A 27,055-nucleotide genomic window follows, 5' to 3' on the forward strand; every position below is an offset into this window, starting at 1 on the left:
GGCCCTTGAATTCAATGTGGTGCTAAGTCTTCACACATTATATCATACAGTCTATAATGCCAACCCGTGAGAACCTCATTTTGCAAGATGAAACCAGGGCTCAGAGAGGTGGCCCCAGGTCCTCCAGCCAGTAGGGAAGCAGGATAGGGATCCAGATTAATCTGAAACAAGAGATCTTAACCACTCTGCACGCTGCCTGCTGACTGTGGCCTCTGCGTCAGTTTGCCCATTGGGGAAGAATGGCATGCTGGAGGAATCTCACCCAGCCATGTTGCATCAACCTCATGGGCCCCAGGTCTGAGATGCAATCACAACACTGAGCAGTCTCAAGGCGTGACTAGGTGCAGAAGGAATGCTCGTAAACTCCCCAAACCTCTTGGATCAGAGCGATGCTGTTTATAATTAAAGAGTGCCGCTTTCTGGGGGTCTGTGGGAGTGCCAAACGTGTGTGCCTGTGGGTGTTTGTGGAGGTGCATGAACTGTACATCCCCAGGGGCGCTGCAAGGCTCTCCATGTGGCCTCCAGTGTCAGAAGGACCCAGTGGTGAGCTTGAGCTGCTGTTCCTTAGTAATGGGTTCTGGACAAGTGACTTCCATTCTTCAAGACTTGGGTTTTCTCCTCTGCAGGATGGAGATGATATAAACAAGAGTGGGTAGAGGGGGTTCACAGGCATCGCGTGTGTGTATATGTGTGTGTGTTTGTGTGTGTGTGTAGTCTAGAGTCTTGTTAATCACCAGCCTGGGGTATCCCTAGGGCTTCTACCTACAATGCAGGAGACCCGGGTTCAATCCCTGGTTTGGGAAGATTCCTCAGACATGACTGAGCGACGACTAACACGCTAGGGGAGCCCTAGAACTCCTAAGTTCCGGAACACCAGAACTGAAGGGTACTCGGAGTTCTAATTCCCTTATTTGCCATCCAGAGAAGGGCCGTAACCCCTCCAGGGTTGCACAATAAGTCAGAGATGGTCTGGACCCAGCACAGGGCTCCTGTGAGCGGTGGGGGGGGTCTAATGGAGATCACCCCGTCTCCACCACACTGTCTGAAACAGAAGCCTCTGCTCCGTCTTGTTTCATAACAGCTCAAAGCTTAGGGAAGTTTGAAGTCTGGGGTTTCCCTGCAAAGAGCTCCTTACACTCATGAAATGGTCCAAGTGGCTGTCTCCAGTGCCACCTGAAGGCACACGCTCATTTTGATTCTGTTGACCTGGAGACCTGGCTGCCTTGGACCATGGGAATTAGACCATGGAGACAGGGCACATGGTTGGTACTGAAATGTCACCAGAGTCTTTCTCAGTCAATCTAGTGGCCTCTTTCCCCCTGGAATAGTGGCTGGAATCACTGGGAAGAAGTGGGGTAGCTATTTGGGGGTCACACAGTTGGTCAATATGTGTGAGATCTTTTCTGATAGGAGGTTAATGAGAAGGTTCCGACAGAAAAATCCCAGCATTGTATGGCGGGTGAGCACAGCCTAGACTTTAAGGTCCTCATCAGTCCACCCATCACTCATATCCCTCCAGGCCTGCTCCAGACTTTCTTACCTTCTCTCTGGGTTTGGAAAGAAGGGTGGTGATAACAGCATCAGTCTATCCCAGTTGCTGTATCCTAATTCAGCTCACAAGCCCTGCCCAAGGAGGGATCAATCCCGGCTGTCTTCTGGTCTAAGAACCATTGGTGACGGAGAGGAAACAGCAGGATGCCTGATATCTCCACTCGGAGAGCAGTTCTCAAACGTGTACTAGCATACGTCCCTGCCGTAGCGCCTGCAGTGTTGCAAAGGCAGGTGGGAAGGCCGGGCCTCTGTGATCCCCGGACCCAGACGTGTCTTCCTAGGCTCAAGTGGTTTCTTTCCCTCCACAGGGACAGAAGGGTTATCCTGGACCAACGGGGCACCCCGGAGAACAGGTGAGGGCTGCAGCCTCAGCCCCGCCCTCCTCGCCCTCCCTTGCTCCAGTCCCACTGCCTGTCCTTGGCCTCCACCCCACCCTGCCCGGTTCCACGAGTAAGCTCCAGAGCCAGGAGGCTCTGCTTCCCATCCCTCTGGGGCCCCCACCAGACCCCACCACTCCCCCAGCCACATCTGCCTGAAAGGGCTGGAGTCCACGCCGGCCCAGTGCTGGCATGAGCCGCTGGACTCCGGTTAACTCCATGAATAGCTGGCCTGTTCCGGGCGATGTTAGGGGATATTATACACGCTGCCACGGGGTTTGCAGGAATTTTGGCTGCCCCGGCCCAAGTCAAACATCAGCCGCTGCCAGCGTGGGAGAGCCCAGCCAGGCCCCCTCAGTGCTTTATTACTGGGCTGCAAGGACAGGGGGTTTTGTCCCTCCAAGCTGGTCAGACCGGTTTCTCAAAAGGGTGGGCTGGGGGAGGAGGGTGGGTTAGCGGGGGCGCCCAGCAGGCCGATGGCCTCCCCTTCCTCCCCTTTCGTCTCACATTCCTGCCCTTCTCTTTGTCCATTGTAAACCCCAGTCCCCCACCGCCCTCCAGACCTGGAGCTGGGCAGGGTCTCCCCTTTCCTTACATTTCTCTTGTTCCTTTGCAGGGGCAGCCAGGACCCGAGGGTAGCCCAGGGGCCAAAGGTTACCCTGGCAGGCAGGTGCAGTATATGGCTTCTGGAAGCTCTGTGGCCGTGGTGGTGTGGAGCTGGCCACGGGTGCCCCCAGGCAGAGGGAGGTGGTGGGCTAGGGGCCCAGGAGCTATACCTGCCAGGTGGGCCCGGAAGGAAAGGGCTGTTCAGGGGACTGTGCTGAGGAGCCTTCTCTGAAGGCAGCAGAGCAAGGATGCTCAGGAGGAAACAGAAGAAAGAGTAGTAGTGAGGGCATGGCTCCAGAAGCTCTCCCAGCCGCCTGCTTGGGGCCCTGGGGTAGCTGGGGGCTCCGTTTGAAGCCCAGGAGTGTAACCCCACTCCTATCATACAGAGGGTCAGCTAAAGCCAAAGGAGACAGGACTTGGCCTGGGTTGTGGGCAGCAGCTAGGACGTCTCCATATGTCCTTGCCCTTCTGTCTTTTGTGTTTCAGGGGCTGCCTGGACCTGTAGGAGACCCTGGGCCCAAAGGCAGCCGGGTAAGTGTGACCTGGCAAGTGCCGCCTGCCTGGGGGCCTGGGTGGGCATTTCCTGTCCCTCCCGCAGGCCCGGTGGGTGATCGGGGCTGTAAAGCCTGCAGTATCCACCCAGGGTCTTTTGGGGGAGCTGGGGCCTCAGTCTTCCTGCCTGAGTGCTCCCAAGAGCAGAGGGGCAGAGGATGGCTACATGGCGGGGAACCCTGGAGCCAGCTTGGTCTCCACGGCCAGGCAGCTGGGCAGCACAGGTCGGCTGGAGGCTTGGCCGCAGTCCAGCTGCTATAATCACACATTTGCTTGCTGTGTCCCCCAGCAAGTCCAATCAGTAGGGAACCAAAGCTGGGGCCACTTTGTCTGTCCCTGGAGTCCTCTGAGGCCTCCCTCCTGCACCTAGCTGAGGGCTGGGATATCACCCTTTAGGGAGGGCAGTCCCGACCAATGAATGAATGTTGTCCAGGCCTGGAGGCTAATGGAGCATCTCCTCTGCCCCTCCTTCAAGGCCCCTGAAACAAACCCTGAGTAGCCAGCAGGCTGTTTGCCCATCTTTCTCATAGGAGGAATGTCCATTCCTACCCCTGGCATGGTTAGGGGGATGCTAGGAATTTGGAAGTAAATACTGCTGAGGTGGGCTCCCAGGTGGGTTGTGGGGCAATGGAGAAAGTTCTGGGTGAATTGAATGGGGCTAAAATGGAGTTTAGAAGACTAAGAAGCAATCTAGTGGAATCCTGTCTTCTGTATACTAGGAAACTGGGCTCATGATGGGGCCCCAGTTCCCACAGCTTGCCTAAGGTGTGGCTGGGATTGAGGACCCAGGTATTTGGAGGGCTGGGCTGCCTGCCTCTTAAAGAATGCTCAGCAAGTGGGTCACAGAGTCCTCGGTCAGGCCAGGTCAGGTCAGGTATGACGTGTCCTTCGAGCCTGAGCCAAAGCTATTTATGGCTGCAGTCTCAGACTGAATCCCTGGACCTGACGGGCGGATGTTAGGAGAGCGGCTGGGAGGTGGGAAAGTTCCCCAGGACGTGTTGATGATGTCAGTGATGATGATGATGGTGATGGGGCAGAGCAGTGATAGACGGGGGCTGAGGAGGCTCCTGTCCTAGGAGCTGGGCCCCCCTCCTTCCCTTTATCCAACTGTTCCCGCGAGCTCTGGCCCCAGAGGGGCCTCCTGAACCGAGGGAGAAGGGCTTCGTGGTTCAGCCCCAGGCCTCTGATCTACCAGGAGGACCAGAGGAGCGAGGCAGGCTAATGACATCTGGGGCAGCTTGCTGTTTGCCTTGCTGTGGCATCTAGAGGCCACGCGTGCAGGGGGTTGCTGGTCTGACCCTGGCACACCCCTTTTTAGGGTCACAGGGCCCTGAGCAGCCTGGGTGAGCCAGGGCCGCTCAGGCTGCCTGCCCAATCCTGCCATCACCGGCCTTATGTTTATGAAGTAGGCAGAGCACAGACTTGGGGTCAGGGCAGCTGGTTTGGAGACCTACCTTGCCATTAACCAGCTATGGGAGCTTGGGCGCATCTCTGGACCTCTCTGAGCCCATCACTGCAAATCTGGGATATAAGCCTTGCTAGGAACGATCAGTAAACATCATTTGTTAAGATGATGCTGAGAAAGGGGCCTCATGACCTCTTCTAGGGACAGAGAAATGCTTGTGAGCCTGCACTGGTTGCTTGTTTATGGGAGGCAGTGTAGCAGAGTGGTTAGAGGGGCCCTGGCCCTGGGAGTCAGATGACCTCAATTCAAATACCACATTCTGCTACATGTGACCCTGGGCAAGTCACTTAGCCTCTCTGGGCCTAAATGACCTCACCTCTATAGGAGGCTGACTAATAATGCCTACCTCCTGAGGACTTCCCTGGTGGCTCAGACGGTAAAGCGTCTGCCTACAATACGGGAGACCTGGGTTCAATCCCTGGGTCGGGAAGATTTCTTGGAGAAGGAAATGGCAACCCACTCCAGTATTCTTGCCTGGAAAATCCCATGGATGGAGGAGCCTTGTAGGCTACAGTTCATGGGGTCGCAAAGAGTCGGACACGACTGAGCGACTTCACTCACTCCTGAGGGTGTGGAGAGGGCACAGTAGACGCCTTAAATGCCTGCAGAGCTTGGAGAAGTGGGTTTGGCACACACTTTGTGCTCAGTAAATGTTAGCTTATGTTGTTCCGTCGCCCAGTCGTGTCCGACTCTGTGACCCCAGGGACTATAGCACGCCAGGCTTCCATGTCCTTCAACATCTCCCTGAGTTTGCTCAAACTCATGTCCGTGCTGTCAGTGAAGTCATTTCACAAACATCCAGGGAGTACAGATATGATAGGAACCCTGGCCTAGGTTCCTGCTCTGGAGAAGTTCCCTGGCTAATGAGGCCATGAAACGTGGAGAAAGAGAATGAAGATACAGAAGAGAAAGTGGTGAATCTATTAAGTGGGGTACAGATAGGGGCTTCCTTGCTGGCTCAGTGGTTAAGAATCCACGTGCAATGCAGGAGTCACAAGAGATGCAGGTTCAGTCCCTGGGTCGGGAAGATTTCCAGGAGGAGGAAATGACAACCCGCTCTAATATTCTTGCCTGGAGAATCCCATGGACAGAGGAGCCTGGTGGGCCACGGGCCATGGGGTCGCAAAGAGTCAGACACTGAAGCAACTTAGCACGCATGCAGGGGGTATAAATAGGGGGCCAGGGAGACGGGAGGAGGTTGCTTCTGGTTGGAGGCATCAGGGATGCTAGCCAGAGGAGAGAACCTCCGAGCTGGGCTTGAAAGCATTGGTTCTGCAGTCGTGGGGGTGGGAAGGGCATGTCTGGTGGAGGGCATGGCATGGAGAGAGGCTGGAGGGCAGACCATCCAGACTCCACCCCTGACTCGCTGTGCTGCTTTCTCTCCAGAGCCTGGGTCTCTTTTTCGGCGAGGAGGAGGATGGGCCATCTGCAGGGTCCTTGGGAGGGCTGAACTCAGCGGCGCATGTGCTTGGCAGGATGCCAGCATGCCGGGGTGGTAGCGGCTGTCACTGCCGGCCACCCTCAGGCGGTCCAGGGAGATGCGAGTCCCACGTTCACAGCCTTGGAGGCCTAGAAGGAGGCACTGCAGGAGCCGCGAGTGCCTGCCAGCCTCCCTGGGAGGGTGGGTAGGGCTCGGTGCCACCCCAGCATCTAACCCGGCAGAGAGCTTCCTTCCAGCAGGTCCAGGAGCCCTCGGCATGGGGCGGGCCTTCCCCTGCGAGTGCCCGCGCCCTTCCCTGGCGTGAGGGTATGTGCCTTTGGACTACATCGTGGAAGCCAGCACCATGCAGTCCATGGGCATATACACTTGCCTCAAGGCCTATGTCATCGTGGAACCACTGGAGCCGCCGCCGCCGCCAGCAAGGAAGAGGAGCCAGGAGCCAGAGCGCAGCGAGGGGGGTCTGGGCCGGGCCAGGTCAGGCCAGGCAAGCAACACCCCACCAGCCAGCCCTTCTGACCTCCCCTCTGCTCTTTTCCTAGGGCTACATTGGACTCCCGGGGCTCTTCGGCCTGCCAGGGTCCGATGGAGAGCGAGTGAGTATGCCTTCTCTGTTTATCTCTCACCCACCCACTTCCTCTGCCATGGGCTGGAAAAGTTCTAGAATCCCTTTTGGAGGAGGTGCCTCAGAGTTGAACAGGCATCCACTAAGGGTGAAGTCGAGGCAGATGCCTTCCAGACACAGAGAAGAGCATGTGCAAAGTCAGGGACAGAAGCTTACTTGGCGAGTTTAACAGCACAAAGCTCTGAGTGCAAGGCAGGAATGTGGATGGGAGACGCACTGGAGGGGCCCCTGGGCACAGCTATACGACCCCCAGAAACTGAGGTCAGGAGAGGGACTATTCCGAGAGCATGAGGAGCTCCTGAAGGGCTTTCAGCAAGTGAGAAGTGGGCTTATTTCAAATTTCCAATCAATATGGCCCATGGACCAGCTCCCATCGGGCACGAGTTATGTGACGCTTTCCTGAACACACCACGCTCGTTTGTGTATGTGTGTCCGGGGCTGCTGGAGTTTCCAGGACAGCGGTAGTGTGCCCCACCTGCCTCTGGACCGGTTCTGTCCCCTCTCCACCTGAGCCCACATTTGGGGACTCAACTGTAATCTCATCAATAAGCTGGTGAAAGAGAATCACAGGGAAACAGCGGGAGCATTTATTGAGTATCCGCTGAATACCAGAGTCCTGGATTCTTTCCTTAGGAATCTGCCCAGCTCAGGTCCTTGCAGGCCCCACTCTGAGGACCTGCATTTAAGGACCATCCATCTGACATGCACATCACTGGCGCCTGTTGTATTTGTGGACTGGATGCCAGGCTTACTGTGACTTCCTCTTGTGGGTGAAAGCGAGGCTGGTTTGGAGCAACGCTGTTAGTCTCCTGCTGGAATCCTGTCCTGAATCTCTTCCCTGTTTCCTTCTACAGGGTCTGCCTGGCGTTCCTGGCAAGAGGGGCAAGATGGGTAGGCCGGTAAAGATTTTCCGTGTCTATTACGCAGATTCTATGGGTGAACCTGACCTCCCACTGGCCATGTGGCCCCGTCCACCCATGGCCTGGGCATTCTTCGCTTCTCTCTGCTCCACCCTGCTCTGCTTTGAGTGTGTGGGCAGACATGGAGGGCTGTCTGGGCCTCGCAGCTGGAGCTGGGGGCTCCTGAGGACTCTGGGCCCTTCTGGGATGGCGCTTCTCAGTGCGTCCAGCAGTTGTCCTGCAAGGCGGTTCTGTGTCGGGGGGCTTCTGTTGTCTGGGTCGTGAGTGTCCATGCTGGGGGCCTTGTCTAGACCGGGTGTCTGTGCTCCTGTGTCTGAGAACACTCAGCCTCTGTGTTGTCCTGGTGTCACCTGTTTTACTGCTACACACGCAAGGCCAGAGGGCCCTGGGGTGTCGGGCAGGCCCACCGGAGACGTGACCACAAGACGGGCTCAGTAGGAACCCCAGTTCACCAGCTCTGACCCTGATTGTCCATTGTAGAAGGAAATTATTTCTCCCTTTGTTTGGGCATTTGTGGGGCAGGAAGAAAAAGCCAAGGCCCAGAAAGCTCAAGTAACTTCCCCCGAGTTTCACAACAGAGCCAGGATACTAACTCGGTCCTTGTCCAGGGCCTCTGATCTCAGTGTTGGCTCAAGTTCACTATTTGGCAATAATGCTGCGGAAGTAGATTCCTAGAATCTTTGCTTGGGGGAAAGTCATTCATTCCAACGATCTCATTTTTCACAAGGGGAAACTGAGGCTCTGAGAGTCGGGGTAATACGTCCAGGGTCCCATTGTCAGGTCAAAGGAAACCCAGGATTGTAACTGAAGCATCTTTCTTTGAGGCTTGGCCCCTGCTGGTGGCTTAAGGCTCTCTGCTGCTGCCCCACAGGTTAACTCCTGGGCTTGGAACCATCTTCATCTCTGGGTCTGGGCCTCCCTTTGTGGTTGATGGAGAAGGGATAGTAGGGTAGTTAGAAGGTGAGAGGCAGCTGCGAGGGAGCCAGGAACACTCCAGGGTGGTCAGAAAGGGGGGTGACTGTGATTCTGTGGTTGACATGCATGTTCATGACACCTTACCTGTTGTAGTATAGGTATCTGGGCCCTCTGGGGGCCAAGTTGGGGGGTGGGTTTCAGAGAAGGGAGACATCCAGGTCCTGACCTCATGGAACTGACAGAAGGGGTACCTCACCCTCAGACCTAGACTAGTCTGCGGCTGACAGTTCCTTTGTGCCTGAGGGCTAATTGTTGTTTTCAGTCACTCAGTCCTGTCGAACTCCTTGCGACCACATGGACTGCAGCACATCAGGCTTCCCTGTCCCTCACCATCTCCCTGAGTTTGCTCAAACTCATGTCCATTGAGTCGGTGATGCCATCCAACCATCTCATCCTCTGTCCTTCTTCTCCTGCCCTCAGTCTTTCCCGGCATCAGGGTCTTTTCCAATGAGTTGGCTCTTCACATCATGTAGCCAAGTATTGAAGCTTCAGCTTCAGCATCAGTCCCTCCAGTGAATATTCAGGGTTGATTTCCTTTAGGATGGACTGGTGGGATCTCTTTGCTGTCCAAGGGACTCTCAAGAGTCTTTCCCAACACCACAGTTCAAAAGCATCAATTCTTCGGCACTCAGGTTTCTTTATTGTCCAACTCTCACATCCATACATGACTACTGGAAAAAACATAGCTTTGACTACATGGATCTTTGTCAGCAAAGTAATGTCTCTGCTTTTTAATATGCTCTCTAGCTTTGTCATAGCTTTTCTTCCATGGAGCGAACATCTTTTAATTTTGTGGCTGTTGGACACGACTGAAGCGATTTAGCAGCAGCAGCAGCAGCAGCAGCTGTGGGGAAGTGCATTCCAGGTTGAGGGAAGAGCAGGTGCAAAGGCCCTGGGGCAGGAGTACTACTGGGTCTGAACTGCAGTTTTCTCATCTGACAAATGAGGATAATAGCTTCTAGCTCATGGGGTCATTGTGCTTGTCACATAGTAAAAACTCAATAGATAGTAGCAGTAATTGTTTCTGTTTGTGGTTTTGTGGGTGACTGAGGATTCCTCTGGGCTGTATGAATTTAAGCCAATGGCTTTAGCTCTCTGGGTCTGTTTTCCAAAAGTCTCAGTCGCAGAGTGGGAGCAGTTGGCTCAGGCAAAGTGACTCAGCGCAGCCCTGTAAATCACCTGTGAAGGCAGAGATGCAGGAGACAGGGGTTCAATCCCTGGATCAGGAGAGCCCCTGGACTTGGAAATGGCTGTTCACTCCAGTATTCTTGCCTGGAAAATTCCATGGACAGGGGAGCCTGGTGGGCTACAGTCTATGGGGTTGCAAAGAGTCAGACATGACTACGTAACCGAGCACACACTCCTGGAGGCCCTGCTACCTGCATGGCATTTGAACCACTCCATGTGGTTCTCATACTGACTCACTGAGGTAAGGTTGATTATCTATTTTCCAGGCAAGGAAACCAAGGCTTCAAAGCCACGCACCCAGAGACCCTCTGAGGCCTTGCCACACTTCAACCCCTGTAACAGACAACTCATTTCTGTCTCGTCACTCCATGTTTTTGTGCCTTTAACTCCCTCAGATTCCACCCTGCCCTCCATAATGGCACCCCAGAATGACACTGGGGTGTCAGGCATGGGTGCGAGGAACCACCCCCATTCCACCAAGGAGCCCTACGGCCACGCAGTACCCCAGAGGGCCGTGAACGTCTGCTTGACCCCGGTCCAGTTGTCTTGGCCAGCATGTGGGCAGGGTCTGCCTCGGAATGATTTAATATGTATGGAACAGACTTTATATCCCAGAGTCCCTTGGGCTTTGTGTGTGCCTTTGCCTGGCCTCCCAGTCTGCTGCGCCCTTGGCCCCCACACTCCTAGCCTAGTCTTTAGGCCCATCCCCCTGTTATGTGCTCCTAAGCCCCTGATCTGTCTGATGGGGGTTGGGGGCTCCTTCTGTGAATGGGTTTTCTTCTGGTCAAAAGCTTTGGGCCAGACGATTTCTAGGCACTTATTACCAAGAGGAAATGTCAGGAGAATGAGCTGAATCCCTTCATGCCAGATCTCAGCTGGCCTCATTTCTGGCAGGGCTGGCAATGATTTTGCTGTGGTCCGTTTCTCTCCAGCAAGCAAAACCTCAGGCCCATGCATACGGCCTGCTCAGCATCAGGAGGCTGTGTGGGAGTCTTCTGCGGATGGGAGCTGTGAAACACAGCAGAGGTCAGAGCACATCAGAGCTGCAGGAACCCTAGTGATGACCTGGCCCCACCTCTTGGTCAGACGCATGAGTAGATGTAGCTCAGAGAGGCCAGTAATCTCACCCGAGGTCACACAGCACATTGGTGGCAGAACTGGGACTTGAACCCAGGACCCTTGCGTGCTCAGGCAGGGTGCTCTCCCCGTCACCCCTCTCCTCTCTATGTTCCCATCTTCAGCCTCCAAAAGAAAACTTGCTCCACATCTCTCATCTCACATCGCCTGTTGTGGTTTCCCGAGGAGGGGTCCAGATATGAGATGTTACAAGCTTGGCTGGAGTTGAAGCGGTTTCTCCTGGGCTGTTAGGGTCATGACACAGTGACACAGCTGGGGACGGAGCCATGCCTTGCAGTCTCTCATGGGGCCTAGGGAGATGCCACAGTGAATGCTCTTGTCCTGCACTCTGGCTTCACTGTCGAGCCCGCTGGAATGCCTGGCAAGACCAGCCCCTGCTCACAGCTTCTCTCGTGGCTTCTGGCCAGACCTGCCAGGGCTGGTCTTGTGTAGCGAGTCAGGCAGGCAGACCCTAAAGCTTAGAGCTGGAAAGGTCCAGCCTTGGCTCCAGTTCCCTCCGTGTGTGGCTTAGGGACAGTTGGGACTCATCCAAGGCCACATGCCTGTCTGGGGCAGGACAGGGCTTCTCACATAGTTCAGTTTTGGCTTCAAGCTCTTTCTCAGCCTGAGGGCAGCAGGGAGCAAAGTGGTTTCCAAATGGAGAAACTGAGGACAAAGCAGATGAAGGTTCTAAGCAGTGGTGTTGCTGTGAGCTGGGGGTATGATCCCTAGGTTCCAAAACTGGAACTGGAACTGTCCCCAGGGCTGTTAGCAACCCTCTAATCCTGCTGAGAACTCTCCCTGCCTCTCTCCTTCTTCCTCCCCGCGGTGACTCCGTGTGGGTGGATTCCCGGGTTGATATCAGAAGGTAGGGTGAAGACATGCTCAGCGTCGTGAGAAAAGGGTGCTGGGATCTTAAGGAGTCTTTCCCTGTTGGAGCACTCAGAGGGCATGCATCTTTTGGAAAAGAATACAGGCTGTTGTCAAACCTGTGCAGGAACTTCTCAGACTTTAGCGAATGTAAACCCTGTAAAGAGGGCTCCAAGTTTCTTCTGCAGGCTTTTCCTTGAGGTTATCATGAATTCCATTGTTAGCACCTAACCAGCGTGGGATGGCATTTTAGAATTTACCGGAGGCTAAGGCCTAATGTTACCAGAGGCTGGATTGCAAATATCTCACTTCTTCCTTAGCACAGGGAAAGCTGGGCAGGTGAGTTGTCAGGTGGGTGGGGCAGGACTGACCATCTCACAGGCCAGAGAGCTGAGTCTTCAAGATGTAGCAGGACTTCTGATCCTGGAGACTGCAGGCATCCTCTCTCCGACGTCTCAGCTTCTGGAGCAGGCCGTCAGTGTAGACACTGGCTGGAGGGAGGGGGCGGAAAACATGGCCCTCGGAGGCCTCCTCAGTCCCTGGCATCCTGCCACAGGTGTGGTTATGAGAACTGTCCCTGTTTGGGCATCTGTTCCTCTGAATTGCTGTAGCCAAGAGAGAATGTGGAGTCTCGCCCTTGATCATGGTTCTGTCTCCTCCTGGGCCTTGTTCTGCCCAAAGTATGAGGCATTCAGTTCCCCAGGGGGGTCTGACCTGGGGAAGTGGGGAGACCACGTGGCTGGGGCCCGGCAGGGCGCCGAGCTCATTCCTTGGGCGTCGGGCCAGCTTGCTGTAGCCGGGAGCTCGGGCCTGCGGAGGAAGGTCCCACCATCGGCCGGGCTGTTAGTATGTGCTGTGCACGGGCGGGCACGGCCAGACAGGGAGAAGCAAGCAGGGTGGAGGTGGTGGTATGTGTTCCACTCCACTGCTACCTCTCGGGGACCCCTTGGATCAAGCATCAGGGCCCTGGGCAAGGGTAGGAACTGGGATGTGTTGCTCAGCGGTGGAGGGGTGCGGCAAGCTAGTGAGGTGAGGGGGCCTTGGGCAGGTTCTAGGCCTCAGTTTCCCCGCTGACGAATGAGGTCCTGAAAGCTAAGAACAGCTAGGGTCTTTCCATGTTAGACCATCTATGATTATTCCAGTCGCAGATCTGGATGCCAGTTCCAGCTCTTTTAAAGCCCTATCTTTTTTCTGCCTACCTAGTCACTCAGTCATGTCTGACTCTTTGGGACCCCATGGTCTGTAGGCTGGGCTTCTCTGTCCATGGGATTCTCCAGGCAAGAATAGTGGAGTGGGTTGCCATGCCCTCCTCCAAGGGATCTTCTCAACCCAGGGATCAAACCTAGGTCTTCCACATTGCAGGCAGATTCTTTACTGTCTGAGCCACCAGGAAAGCCCTTTTTTGGATTATTGTGTTCTTAATTACCCTATATTTCTAGGTCATCTCCTTGGCTCTGAAGAAAGCAAGAAAAGGTGGATACAGGGCTGGGTATTGAGGCTGCTGAGCACAACGGATAACCAGAACCAGTCCTGAGCCTTGGCAATGCCATTCCCTCTTACATGTTAGTCCAGGGCTCTCATGCGCCCTTGAGAGGCCACAGGCTTGCTCTAGCCTGTTCTGTGCACTCACTGTTGATTCACAGCCAAGAGAATGGGCTCTGGAGTCAGACTGCTTGAGTTCAGATCCCAGTTCTGCTATTCCATAGCTGTGTGACTTCAGACAAGTTCCCTAATATCCTTGGACCTCAGTTTCCTCATCTCGAAAATGGGGCCAGTAATAGGCCCTCTGTCATGCTGCTGCTTCTGTTATTGCTGTCACCACGCCATCATCAGCCCCTGGCTCTCCTCAGGCTGCATTTTGTCTGCATAAGTGCCTCTCTTTGGGTTTTTGACCATTGATTCTGATGGTTTAGTCTTGGCTTAAGCCTCAGAGAGGTGCCCTTGCATCGCTGCTGCCTCCACGTGCCAGCAGGGACTCGCCCTCCATCCAGCATCTTGGCTCAAACTCTCAGGACCCCGATTGCACAGCAGAGAAAACCGAGGCTCAGAGAGGCCCGCGGGTGGTGGAGGGTTGGCATCCGGTTGCTTTGGCTCTAAAGCCTCACAGGGGAAGCTGGCCTGGGCCCTGGGTCTGAGAGGAGTCCCTGAGCCAGCCTAGTGTGGCCCTGGCTGCAGACCCATGGGTTTAGACCTGTCGGCGGCTTCTGCGTGTGAGCGTGCTGGGCATCTCAGCCAGGATTGGTGCCTCGGGAGTGCTGCCTCACTGTCTTGTCTTCCTGAGGTGATGGGGCTGGTGGCGGGGTCCCAGGGGCATTCCTGCGCCTCCCTTCCAGGCTTTGTCTAAGGGATGGGCCAAGCCGAAGGGTTCTCAGAGAGCACACCCTCAGCCTGAGAGGACAGTGGGTCAAGTGAGGGTCTGCCTGTAGTCACACAGCCCACCCGGGGGTGAGCCCAGCTAAGTCTCCAGGCTGTCTCCAGACCCCGGATCTGGAGAGCACAGCATGGACTCCCCAAACCCTGCCTTGTGAAGTCATCCAGGTGTCCAGCTAGACAGCATCCCACCTTGTCACCTGAGGGATTGTCCTCTGTCTTGCCAAGCCCCCAGCCGCATCCTCCAAGGTCAGAGGTGGTGGCTCAAATGCCTTCAGGAGCCTCCGCTGCCCACTACTCGCCAAGCTGATATCTCCTGCCCCAGGAGGTGAGAGGGCTCTCTGCCTTATAGCATGGCAAAGTAGGGCTGGATTGAAATTTGCCAGGGGGTACCCTAAGGATGTAGGAAGAAGCATCTTAGATAGGGTCAGATGTAGCCCCATGAAAACTCGATCTGGAGGGACATGCTCATGTGCGCAAGCACACACACACACACACACAGACACACACACACACACGCCTACCTTTACCACTCTCTAAAATCAGTCAGGCACACATTCGAGCAGCTTCTGCATGCCAGGATGTGCCCATACTCAGCTCATACAAACCTGGCAGAGTTGAGAGAGGTGGGACCTGGGCTCAGCTCTGCCACAGACTTGCTTCTTGTCTTTGGTGAGGTGACATTTCTCTCTCTGAGCCTCAATTTCCCCATCTGTTAAATGGGACCAATAATCTTCCTCTCAAGGGCGAATGTCAAAGGCACGTCAAGTTCTGCATGCAGTCACTGGCTTGGCCCAGGTCTCTTTTTAATGTGTCCCCGTTTCCTCCTTTGGGTGTCAGAATGGAGCCCCGCCTCCTACAGGGTCCATATCAACGCCTTCCCTTCTGGTCCACTAGGGTTTCCTGGCAGAGGAGGGATTTGAGGGGAATAGTATTCTGGGCAGGGCAAGACGAAGGCCTAGATGCACACGCGCTTCAAGGGCTCTTTGCTCAGCCAGTTTAGACTTTGTAATTGGCTTAGGTTTTGTTTTTATCTTTGGTCTTTTTAGTTTAATCTACTTTCTGGATTCCCCCAGTGGCTTCAGAAACCAGAAATAAATTATTCTCCGTGAAGAATCTTGACTGTTTGAACAGCCCAGGCCTCCTCTTGGTCAGAGAAACATGTGCTTTGTTTTTTTATTAAATTTCCCTGGAAAAACAGTGATTTGAATTCAAGAAGAGGAGAACAGGTTTCCCTGAATTCAAGCTCAGGGACTTTCTTTTCCTTTTGAAGTAGAATGGAGCTGTCCCCTCCTCCTCGGCTCCAAGAAGCTTCTCCACAGCTGATGTTTTTCCAGCTGCCTGTCTCCCCAGATAGCATGGAGAAGGGGTCAGGGCGGGGGCGAGAGGGCCAGACCTGCCTGCGCCGGGCAGCCTGGTTTTTCTTGGCTGCCGAAACTCACCTGTGGCTGTGGTGCCCATATTCCCTATCCGTGTGACTCTGTGACCTTGACACCTGCCCTTTCAGAGCCTCACTTTCTTCATCTGTAGAATGAAGATCATGATTCCACAGGGTAGCTTTTAAAGAGCATGTCACAGAAATTGCAGAAGGTCAGGGCTGGGAAATGCTGCCGAAGCCTCTCCTGCTTGGACCAGTGGGGAAACTGAAGCTCACGGGGGAAGGCATGACTCAAAATTCTCAGCAAGTCAGTAACTGGTGGAGGCCTAGACCTTCCTGACCCCCCTACTCCATCAGGACCAGGTCTCAGCCTGGTGGTAGTTCAGTTGCTAAGTCGTATGCGACTCCATGGTCTGTAGCCCGCCAGGCTCCTCTGTCCATGGAATTTCCAGGCAAGAATACTAGAGCGGCTGACCATTTCCTTCTCCAGGGGATCTTCCCGACCCAGATATCAAACTCGGGTCTCCTGCATTATAGGTGGATTCTTTACTGATGGAGCCACCAGGCAAGTCTCAGCTTGGGGGCTGGCCTTTACGTGCCAGGGAGCTGGGTACTCTTTTCTGACACTCAGAGAACATGAAAAGAGGGCTCCCTGGCTATGGGCTTCTGTACAGTAGCCAGTCCCTGGGAAGTTCTTTATTGGCGGCTGGCGGGGGAGGATGTTCGTTGAGGGCCCAAGGTGACTCAGGACTCCCGAGCCTGCACAGATTCTGGAACCAGTGAGTGAGACTGCATGGACGTGTCCTGTGTCCCCTGGGGGTTTGGATCCAAGCCACCCACAGGTATACACACTAATCTGCAGATGTTTGCTCTCTCATGCCCTCAGGGGTTTCCTGGAGACTTTGGGGAAAGAGGCCCTCCGGGACTGGATGGAAACCCTGTAAGTATTTCTCATCTTTTTTGGGAATAGGAAAGAGATTAGGGACAAGCACACAGCAGGTTTTAGGACCCTAAGCTTTTAGGTCACCCAGCCGGGTCACCCATGAGCTGGGTGCTCCTGGGTGAACTACATGATTTTCCTGAATTCCTGGCTTCTGTCTACTATGGATGGCCTTTGAACCATGCCACCCAACTCCAGGAGAGCCCTCCAGCCCACTGAGCCCCAGGTCCCGAAGCCCTAGGCTATGTCCCATCCTCAAGGAGTCAGGAAGGTTCGTGGGTCACTTCCTGCTGGGGAATCCAGGGCCACCCATCTTACAAAGTCCCAGAAATGTTTATGGGACGGCAGTGGCCTGGGGGAGCAGATGGTTTGCAGGCCCTGTATGGCGGGAAAAGCTGAGTTCTAAAGCAATCTCCAGCATAGGCATGTTTATAGAGTTTGTAAATAATCTAGGCTCGTCAGGGAGCTAGGTCAGCCTGCCCTGGGGAGCTGAGCCCGCCTCTCCCTTCCCGTCCGAGGCTCCAGCTCCAGTGGTGGGAAAGCATGCTCTCTGCCTGGAAGTGCACATCATGTCCAGGGCTCTTTGGCACATCTGCCGTGTGCCCCCATCTGTCCTGGGGCTTCCCGTCTGCGCAGCTGTGCCCAGCCGTGCCCTCAGCAGAGGTGGCTGCTAGAGCCATAGTCAGCACCTGATATGTGCTTGTTTTAATTCCACAAATGCTCCTTGAGCCTCACCCAGCTTGGGGCTGACTCCCGGGCTCCCCGGGGACCTGAAGCCCTGGCCTCAGAGCCAGGTGGGTCTGGGTTCGGATCCTTCTGCACCCCTTGCCAGGCTTGGAAGCTTGGAAAAATCAGTTGCCCTGTCTGGATCTCAGTTTCCTCATCTGTAAATGACAGGGACCCAATGGTAGATCCGCCAGTCTCAGAGAGGTGTTGTGAGAATGCAGTGAGAGAGGGGAGGGAGGTGCTGGGTTTTCACTGGATGGAGGGGTTGGAAAGAGTGGGTAATGATGGGGCCTGTTCCTGCCCTGGAGGAGCTCATGGCCGTCTCCCTAGTCCATTGCACGAGGTGAAGTGAGACATGGGATCAGAGAGGTCACAGGTGCTATGGAGGCAGGAGGATGAAGCAGAGATGACTCCTGGGGAAGATGGCATTGGAATTGGGATGAGGAAAGAGATGGTAGGGGGGCATTCCAGGTGGAGGAAAGAGCACTGGCAAGGGGTCAGAAGTGGGAAAGAGTCTTTCCTTCAGTGTACCAGTCACCGGATTAACCACTATTAATATAATAGGTGATGTCATCCTGGAAGTGTCCTTGGAGAGGGGCAGGGATGACTCTGTACTTATGGTCCAGAGTAGGAAGAGGACCTGATGACTGGTCCCTGCTCTGCTGCATAATCCAGTAGCCTTGAACAAGTCCCTTCCTTTCCCAAGTCTCAGATCCTTCGCGTTAAAGCCAAGACTACTCCTCACCTCCTCTTCCTCTTCTCAGTGGCTATAGTAATGATGTCCCATCTGACTGCACAGATGAAGGAAGACAACCTCCCGGAGGATGTTGGTGATTCAGAATCACCATTTCTAGAGCCTATTTTTATTCCCACTCTTGCATTTTTAATTTGATCCAATCCCCTCTACCTGTCTTTTCTGGTGCAGGCAATTGAACGTCCATTTTTAGAAATCTGGAAAACAAACTTGCCCATACATGGCTGTATCTCCTGACACCCAGGCGAGAGCTCCCCAGCCTCTTGGAGGCCCTGGGAGGTGGAACCTGAGAGCCTCTTTATGCTGGGAGGTTGGGGGGTCCTCTCAAGAGCCCCAGTATCTTCTGGTGAGAAATGGAGGGAGGCCGGCCGGGTCGGTCTCGGCTTGGTGTCCTCACCCCCCCTGTTATTTCCTCATCCTTGACCTTGGGACAGTTGCCTGACCTTGGAGCCTAAGTTTTGCCATCTGTAAGGTGAGGATGAAATGAGATCTTCTGGGCCAGGCATCCTGCCCATCTTTATTGCTACAGTCAGGATTCTGCCCATTCTCACACCTGCCACTGGAAGGTACTGGATTAGAAATCCAATCTCCCCACTTTACAGATGTGGAAAGCTGATGATGAAGGAAGAAGTTCTCATCCAAACTCCAGGCCAGGCTCAGAAGAGTCAGGAACAAAAAATGTTCAGCTCCAAATGATTCTACCAGGGGCCCACATGGAGGAGGGGGTGGAGGGCGTGGCCTGGAGGGACACAGAGCAAGTAACCACCTTGGTCTCTCTTTCTTTGCAGGGAGAACTGGGCCTGCCAGGGCCCCCAGGAGTCCCCGGCCTCATTGTAAGTACACAGATGCCTGGGGAGGAGAATGGCCAGAAGGGAGAGTGTGGGGAATGAGCCTCAAGTCCTGCTGAAAAGGCTCCTCTCTCATCAGACCCCTGGAGGAGCTGCGAGAGCAGGACAGGGCAGTCGGGGCAGGGGACTACGGGAGGAAAGCCATGCTGTGTGGCCTCAGGTGGATCACCAACCTGCTCTGAGCCCCTTTCTTCATTACTCAAATGCGGAAGGGTTTGGAGCATGAGATGGCTGTGTACTTTAACACCTGCTGCCTGTCTGTTGCTCTGCAGCAAGGTCTAGGCAGGTGGTAGCGTGCCCATCGACAAATGAGGTGCTTCAGGTCCAGACAAAGGAAGTGACTAGCAGAGGAGCTGAGGCTCTGGACCACCCTGGCCAGTCTTCTCCATCCTTTTCAGAACACTGACTTTGGAGCCAGATGACCTGAGGTCAAGTCCCAGTTCTGCCATAGCCAGGCTGTGTGACCTGGGTCAAGTCACTTACCCTCCCTGAGCCTTAGTTCTTCATCTGTAAAATGGGTATGATGGTAGACTCCTCTTTGGGAGGGCTATGAGGATTAAAAGAGGCATTCTTGTACTGTCTTTTGTACAAGGTCTAGCACTCAGTAAATTTGCAGTTAGTGGAAAATATTGCTTTTATTTTAAAACGTTATTTCTTGTTACTATCTCTTGATGTGCCCGGGACTGAAAGAGGCCTGTACCAGGGAGGTGGGAAGCAATCTGACTTCTGACTCCCTCCAGGTTGGGGTAGCTTTGTGGAATGATGCTATTAACCAAAACCGGGGCTCCCCTATAGACCTCCAGAGGGTAAGCCCTGACCTTGGGCCCAGGCCTGAGGGCCAGTGACAGGCCTGAGTCTAGGAAATAAGTCTAGGAGCTTCCCTGAGGGTCTGATGGCCCTCTCTTCTGTTCTTTGGGACATATCTTGTGGGGTTTGAGTCTCAGGAGCTCATACAAGGAGACTGTTGCCTGGCTTGACAAATGGGCTGCCAGCTTTGGATACTCCAGCCACTGTACAGAGACATTCTATTGAGAAGGAGGCTGGTGATGGCCCTGGAGAATTGGGGACCCCCATTGTTCAGGGAAGACCAGTCCTGGGAAGAAGGCCCAGAGGCTCCCATGGGCAAAGTGCTCCTGCTCAAGTAGGTGAGAGCAGAACCAGGGCAGGGTGAGGAGTGGAGGTCCGATCAACCTGTGTACAGATCCTGGCCTCACTTCCTCTGGGCTCTGTGGTCTTCAGTTACAGGCTCACTTCCTCAGGGATCCATTCTGTCAGATGGGATCTTTATGCTCACTCTTGTTAGGACCACATATATACCCACACCAGTCTAGAACCAGGTTACGTGGGTTCAAATCCTAGCTCTATCACTCTTTTAATTGCAATTCTGAGCACATTTTCTAAGCCTCCTGTGCCTCAATTTCTTCATCTTTAAAATGGGAATTATATCAGTACCTAATTGGGAGAGTGCTGTGAGGATTCAGGGAAACTAGTACATATAAATTGCCTAGTACTGATGCTGGGAAAGATTGAAGGCAGGAGGAGAAGGGGATGACAGAGGATGAGCTGGTTGGATGGCATCACCGACTCAGTGGACTTGAGTTTGAGGAAAGTCCTGGAGATGGTGAAGGTAGCCTGGCGTGCTGCTGTCCATGGGCTCACAAAGACACAACTTAGCAACTGAACAACAGCAAGAAGTACATAGCAAGCACTCAAGAAGCACTAGTAATAATAATAATAAATTTAGTGATAATCATGATAATGATTTTATTACTACTACTTGTTAATAAAGAGTAAAGTAGTTATGTTAATAAGTAGTGATTCAGTAGTAGTAGTAGTGTTTTATATACACTAGGGCCTCCCTGGTGGCCCAGCCAGTGAAGAATCTGCCTGCAATGCAGGAAAGCCAGAGTCAATCCCTGGGTTGGGAAGATCCCTTGAGAAGGGAATGGCAACCCACTGCAGTATTCTTGCCTGGAGAATTCCATGGACAGAGGAGCCTGGCGGGCTGCAGTCCACAGAGTCACAAAGAGTCGGACACAACTGAGCCACTAACCACAGCACAGAACAACAGCCATTTAGAGTGCTGCATTGAGAAAGATTTCAAAGTCGCATTGGAAATCATCGGCAGATAGTGCTGTGATTGATTGGTGATGCCTGCCTTGGCTCGGGATTAGGAAGTGTCATCGGGAGATAGTGCTGTGATTGATTGGTGATGCCTGCCTTGGCTCGGGATTAGGAAGTGTCAACACGTGAGTCATACATTTGTCATCCCTGATGTCCTTTGTGGAGCACCTTCTTTGGCAGAAGGCACTGACCTGAATGCTTTGGTAAAAGACATTTCTGCAGTGAGTATTAGGGAACCTGACTTTATGAGGATCTCAGAAGTCTTCTGGGCCAACCTTCTCAAAGCTCAGCAGGACTCCCTTCTGGAGGATTTTGGTCATTAAACTCCAACTTGAACACCCTGGTGTTGGAAGCTCCCTCCCTTGAAAGTCCATCCACTTTCACAGAGCTCTCATTGTGCAGGGTTTTCCTGTGTTTTGAGCCCACCTCATCTCCCTGTCTCTGGGAGAGGCTGTTCAAGATATAAAGATGGTTGCATCTGTTCTTCCTAAGGCTGCTTCTTCAGGCTATATGATCCTCGTCCCCAAAGCTTTTCTGCAGGGATGTTTACATATCTTGGCTGTCATTCTTGGCACACGGTCCTATTTGTCATTGTTGGCGTCCAAGGGTTGGATCCTGAGAGGGGCGAGAGTATTGCTTGGCCGAACGCACGCAGATTCTAAAGACTATGCCATTACAGCCCTTGGCCTTCCTGACTCTTTAAAAGCTCTTCCCACCGATACTCCCCTTTGCTCTCCACAGTCAGGGCTGCCAGATAAAATAGAAGAGGCCCAGAGAAATTTGAATTTCAGATACATTATTTAAAACACATTTACACTATAATGTCAGTCCTTTGTTTGATTGTTTATCTGACATGCACATTTTAACCAGGCATCCTGTATTTTTATTTACTTAATCTGGCAACCTTGTGCTCAGTATGGCTTAGGAAAATCCCACTGGACAGATGGGAAAAGTGAGGCCCTAAGTCAAGTTCACACCCAAGGCAAGAGAAGATGGAGGGATGATCAGAGGCTGTGCCTCTTAGCTCAGGGCACTTCTCTTCCCACCCTTTCCTGAGGGGCCTGAGCTGGGGCTGAGCCCTGGGTGTCCCTGCATTTCTTAGGCCCTGCGATCTTCATGTTGCTCCTTTCCAAAGAACTGAGTCCACCCAACCCTCTGTCCTCCCCACCTGGCCTCATGTCTTTCTTTGGCCACTTTCAGTCCTGCTTCTCCTGGTTTTAAACTCCCTCTGGTGCCAAGGGGACATTCCTTTCCCCTTGTGCCTGGCAGGGAGGGTGGTTCTAGACCTGCACCCACCAAGTCACCATCAGCCTCCAAGCCAGTACCCTGTCCCACCCAAGGCACCCACTCCTGACCTGGATTTTTGGGGACAGCAGCTTCTGTGTCTGGGGAAAAAAAATTGCCTCCCCAAAGAGTTGGAGAGGAAAAGGAATTTTCTGACCAGGAGCTAGAGGGAAGAGGGATTGTGAGTCACCTACAGTTTCCAGAGGATGTGGGTTTCTAGCTGAGCAAATGGGAATTCCATGTCCTGACAATCATGTTCGTGGAGATCCACATTTATTCAGTGCCTTCAGTCTAGTCAGCTGCAGCAATTTGCATGCAGACCGAAACTGAAATATCCCCTGTGCCCTGAGTCCTTGCAGGGGAGGAAGGGTGAGAGAGGACAGACGAACATTTGCAGAGCTTCTGTGTGTGCTTGACACGTTAGGCTGGGGGCCTCGAGATGCATGAGGCAGGCAGACAGCAGCCTGGTCACCCCGGTGGGAAGTCTGGGGCCCGAGGTCACCAGCGAGGGGCTTGCCACTCAGACCTGTGCCACCCTGATCCCAAAAGCCACTGGGTGGCCCCCTGCAGTCTCGGAGGTGAGTCAGTCTTGAAGCAGCCGCCTTTGAGTAATTGAAACCCTTTGGCTGGCCCTCAAGCAAAGTGTGCCTGATTCCAGAGTCTGCTCAACAAAGAAGATTTCTGTCTTTTGTATTCAGAGTGACACAAAGGGAATCTCGCCGTTTCCGTTTAATGAGACCCAAAAATGTGATCTGGCCGAATCCCAGCGTGTGGGATATAGTGGACAAGCCCACCCTGTCCTGTCACCAAATGACCCCCTGACTTTATTTCTTTGTCTATGAAACAAGGTCAGGAACCCTACTAGTTAACATCTACCAAACCTTCATGTGCCAGGCCCTGTGCTAGGTACTTAATTATCACAGAAACCCTCTGAGCGAAAAGTGGGATTACCATTGTACAGTTAAGGAAACTGAGGCTCAGAGAGGCTGACGCACCTGCCCGAGGTCACACAGCCTTGAAGCTGTCTGTTTCAGAGTTCAGCCCCTTCGCCACTGCACCACCCCTCCAGCTCCTCATGACTTCAGGGGTGAATGGAGACAGCAGATGTATGAGAATGTGAACTGGACTGTGCCAGGGGCTCTTCTGGGTGAGAGACGGCGCTTATGAAGACCATACAGGAGCCAGGGCTGGTCACCTGGGTCCCCATCCCCAAGCACCTGACCTCCTAGTGGAGTTTCAAGGATGCCTTGTTGCCTTCAAAAGGCAGTTCCAGGGAAGGTTTTTCCCTGGAGGGTTTGGAAAGGAGTGAGTGGGCTTCTTTTTCACCCACTGATTTAGCCCCTTTAGTGAGCACTTCCTCTAGGGCACCGGGCAGGCTGTGCCACATAGGCACTCATGTCAGTTGTCATCGGTGTAGAAAAGGCCATGAGTTAAAGTCTCGTCAGGCTCGGACATGATGGCCTGTGGGGTCAGGGAAGTGAAGCTCGTGCTGAGGACAATGAACAGTGTGAGCTCAGGGCGGAGCACTCGGTGTAGGAAGCAGTGGCCAGGGAATGTCCAGCAGCAGAGCAACAACAGCGAGGGAGGCTCTGCGAGCACCCGTGAGAGTGGGCACTGGGAGCCCCCCAGGTGTTCTTTCAGGGGTTCCTGGCAAGCCCCAGCCTGGACGCCTGCTGACCTGTTGGGCAGGGGAGTAGGACTCTCATCTGCTTTTGAATCTCAAGCCTGCCCTCACGCCTTGTCACTCATGAATGAGAGCAATAAGGAAAGGCATCGTTGGGTCCTTCATTGGAATAAGCCGAGTCAGTCCCAGGCCTGTGAGCATGGACTGCGGGACCCGACCGACACACAGACCTGTTCTGGTCCTGCCTGTGTCCCCTACCTGTTGCTTGGTCTTGGGGAACTTGCTTCACCTCACTCTGAGCCTCAGTTTTCTCATCTGTGACATGGCACTAACAATGGTGCTGACCTCATGAGACAACTGTGAGTAGTCGGGGAGCATCTGAACAGATTTGATGAGGCTGGAAGTTGTCTGGTGTGGCGTCTGGCACTCAGGAGTTCTTTCAGTGGGCGCGGATGTGGCTGATTGGTTGCATTCTTGGTGGGAGTCTGTGAAGTGAGGGGTGCAGTGTATTGAGCAGGATCTGGGAGGTCTGGCAGACGGGGAAACAGGTTCCAGATTGTGGGTGTGACTCACTGTGCTTTCTTGTGGGACCTGACTTTGTGTGTCACTGGCCAAGCTGCCCACGAGTGCTGAGCACAAAGCAGGCTGGTATCTGTGGGCTATACCGGAGTAGGGGGGGAGCGGAATGCGGGCCTGAGATTTTCTCTCTTCTCCCCCAAATGCTTTTCTAGTCCAACATGGGGTCCTGCCCACATGAAGAAGACCTGTCCTCAGCAAGCAGCCAACTGCTTCCCATGTGCCCTGCAGCCAGAGCCCCTTTTCCATGGGTTCTTGGAGGGGAAGCCCGCACTGGCCCTGGCCCTGGCCCCCAACCAGACACAGACCCCTTTGGAGAGGGGTGGTGCATGCATGTGGGTGCATTGGTCAGGCTTGTACTGAATGCAGCCTCCATGCAACAAGCTGCCATCGGGTCTGGATTGGGAAGAGGGAGCGTATGTTCCCAGAGCTGCTGGCTGGTCCTCTCTGTTCAAGACCCCAGCCCCCATCAGAGCCTCTGCATCAGCAGGACCTTGTCTGTGTGTGCACCACTGCGGGGAACTCTGGGTGGCCACCCTTTGTTCCCTTCCTCCAGGAAAAGCAGGGTGGGGGTGGTGCAGCAGGGGAGGGACCAGACAAAGCGTCCAAAGAGCTGAAATACTCTTCTCTGAGCTTTGGCCACCTGATGTGAAGGACTGACTCATTGGAAAAGACCCTGATGCTGGGAAAGATTGAAGGCAGGGGGAGAAGGGGACGACAGAGGATGAGATGATTGGATGACATCACTGACTCAATGGACATGAGTTTGGGTGAACTCTAGGAGTTGGTGATGGACAGGGAGGCCTGGCGTGCTGCGGTTCATGGGGTCGCAAAGAGTTGGACACGACTGAGCGACTGAACTGAACCTAACTGAGGAGCTGGCTGTCCTTCCCTCCAGCCTCTGTCTGGCCTGCAATCCTGGCTTCTTCTCTCCCAAGATTACTTCAGAATTGCTTAGAAACTCTGGGGACAGACTACCCAATGTGAATCCCAGCTCTGCTGAGCTCTGTGACTTGCTCAAGCCCTCACCTCTTGGAGCCTCAGTTTCCTCATCTGTAAAACAGGGAGATCAGGCAGATCGTGAAGGGCGGTCGGGAGCAGTAACGGAGCTGAAGAGTGTGAAGTGCGCAGCGTGGAGCCTTCCCGAGTGTCATCTGTGTTGCTGTGATCACCCATTAAACTGAGCGTTCCCTTTCTTAATAAGACTACTTGATGGGAACTGTAAGCAGAACTCCTTGGCAAAGGCTCAGCGAGAAGGTTTGGTTTCACCCAGTCAGGTGGGTTCAGAAGGGTGGTGGGTGATGGGGGGCGTGGTGAGAATCAGCGTTGCCTCAGCCAGGCCAGCTGCGGTCTCTGAGCTCTGCGTGTTTCCCTCCATCGCTGCCCTTCCTTCCACAGGAGTCGGCAGGAACGTGACGTCCCATTCTCTGCCAGCCTCCCACCGAGCCAGCTCCAGGCAGCTCCCACAGGAGCCGGTTCTTGAGCCTGGCCACCTGGGGCAGGCTGCATTCCTTCAGTGCTGCAGAGCGCTTGCCAGGGGCTTCCATGGAGCCTGACTTGGGAGATGGGAAACCGAGGCCCAGAGAGGTCAAGCACACTGGTGGAGCTCACACAGCAGCCAGACATGCACATCAGTCACAGAGGGTGGAAAAGGGAGCGAAGAGAGCACTTCAGGGGCTCCCTCTCTCTGGGCGAAGGCTTAATTTGATGGCTGTGGCTGAGGGCCGTAGTGGTAGGGCAGGGCAGGAAGTGAGGATCCTGCAGGGAAAGAGGGTGCACCCCCTCACTCTAGACCAGGGTTTCTCGCCTCTGGTTGACATTTGAGCCAGATAATTACTGGTTTTTCAGTTCAGTTCAGTTCAGTCGCTCGGTTATGTCCAACTCTTTGTGACCCCATGGCCTGAAGCATGCCAGGCCTCCCTGTCCATCACCAACTCCTAGAGTTCACCCAAACTCATGTCCATTGAGTCAGTGATGCCATCCAACCATCTCATCCTCTGTCGTCTCCTTCTCCTCCTGCCTTCAATCTTTCCCAGCATCAGGGTCTTTTCAAATGAGTCAGTATTTGAATTACGTGGCCAAAGTATTGGAGTTTCAACTTCAGCATCAGTCCTTCCAATGAACACACCCAGGATTGATCTCCTTTAGAATGGACTGGTTGGATCTCCTTGCAGTCCAAGGGACTCTCAAGAGTCTTCTCCAACACCACAGTTCAAAAGCATCCCTTCTTCAGCACTCAGCTTTCTTTATAGTCCAACTCTCACATCCATACATGACTACTGGAAAAACCATAGCCTTGACTAGACGGACCTTTGTTGGCAAAGTAATGTCTCTGCTTTTTAATATGCTATCTAGGTTGGTCATGACTCTGTTGTTTTTTAATATTCATTTATCGACTTGGCTGTGCTGGGGCTTAGTTGCAGCCTGTGAACTCTTAGTTGCGGTGTGTGAGATCTACTTCCCTGACCAGGGATCAAACCTGGGCCCCCTCTATTGGGAGCACTCAGTCTTAGCCACTGGACCACCAGGGACGTCCCCCAAGCCAGATAACCCTTTGTTGTGGGGAGGGGGTTTGCCAGTAGTACCTCTTCAGTTGTAACTGCCAAAAATGCCTCCAGACTGTGCCAAGTACTTTATCCATGTAAGTCAATTGCTTCTCCAAACTCCAGGAGGTACAGAGTATTAGTCCCTATTGGAGATGAGGAACCTGAGGCATGGAGAGGTTCAGTTCTGAAATCTCACATGAGT

At 53.7% G+C, this 27,055-nt stretch overlaps 1 protein-coding gene across 3 annotated transcripts in view; it reads left to right on the forward strand.

Moving 5' to 3' along the window:
- COL27A1 (collagen type XXVII alpha 1 chain) overlaps positions 1-27,055 on the forward strand; it is a 149,661-nt gene that overhangs the window by 45,284 nt on the left and 77,322 nt on the right. For all 3 annotated transcript variants that reach the window (XR_005721023.1, XM_040239871.1, XM_040239881.1), the window contains 7 exons: positions 1,860-1,904; positions 2,545-2,598; positions 3,021-3,065; positions 6,532-6,585; positions 7,469-7,513; positions 16,318-16,371; positions 18,640-18,684. Coding sequence is in view for 2 of the 3 variants with exons in the window: in XM_040239871.1 (XP_040095805.1) it covers positions 1,860-1,904; positions 2,545-2,598; positions 3,021-3,065; positions 6,532-6,585; positions 7,469-7,513; positions 16,318-16,371; positions 18,640-18,684 (342 nt within the window). In the remaining variant the exon portion in view is untranslated. The remainder of the gene's footprint in view (positions 1-1,859; positions 1,905-2,544; positions 2,599-3,020; positions 3,066-6,531; positions 6,586-7,468; positions 7,514-16,317; positions 16,372-18,639; positions 18,685-27,055) is intronic.

This window comes from Oryx dammah, unplaced genomic scaffold (genome assembly GCF_014754425.2).
Source record: "Oryx dammah isolate SB20612 unplaced genomic scaffold, SCBI_Odam_1.1 HiC_scaffold_1, whole genome shotgun sequence".
In the NCBI taxonomy this organism is placed as follows: domain Eukaryota; kingdom Metazoa; phylum Chordata; class Mammalia; order Artiodactyla; family Bovidae; genus Oryx; species Oryx dammah.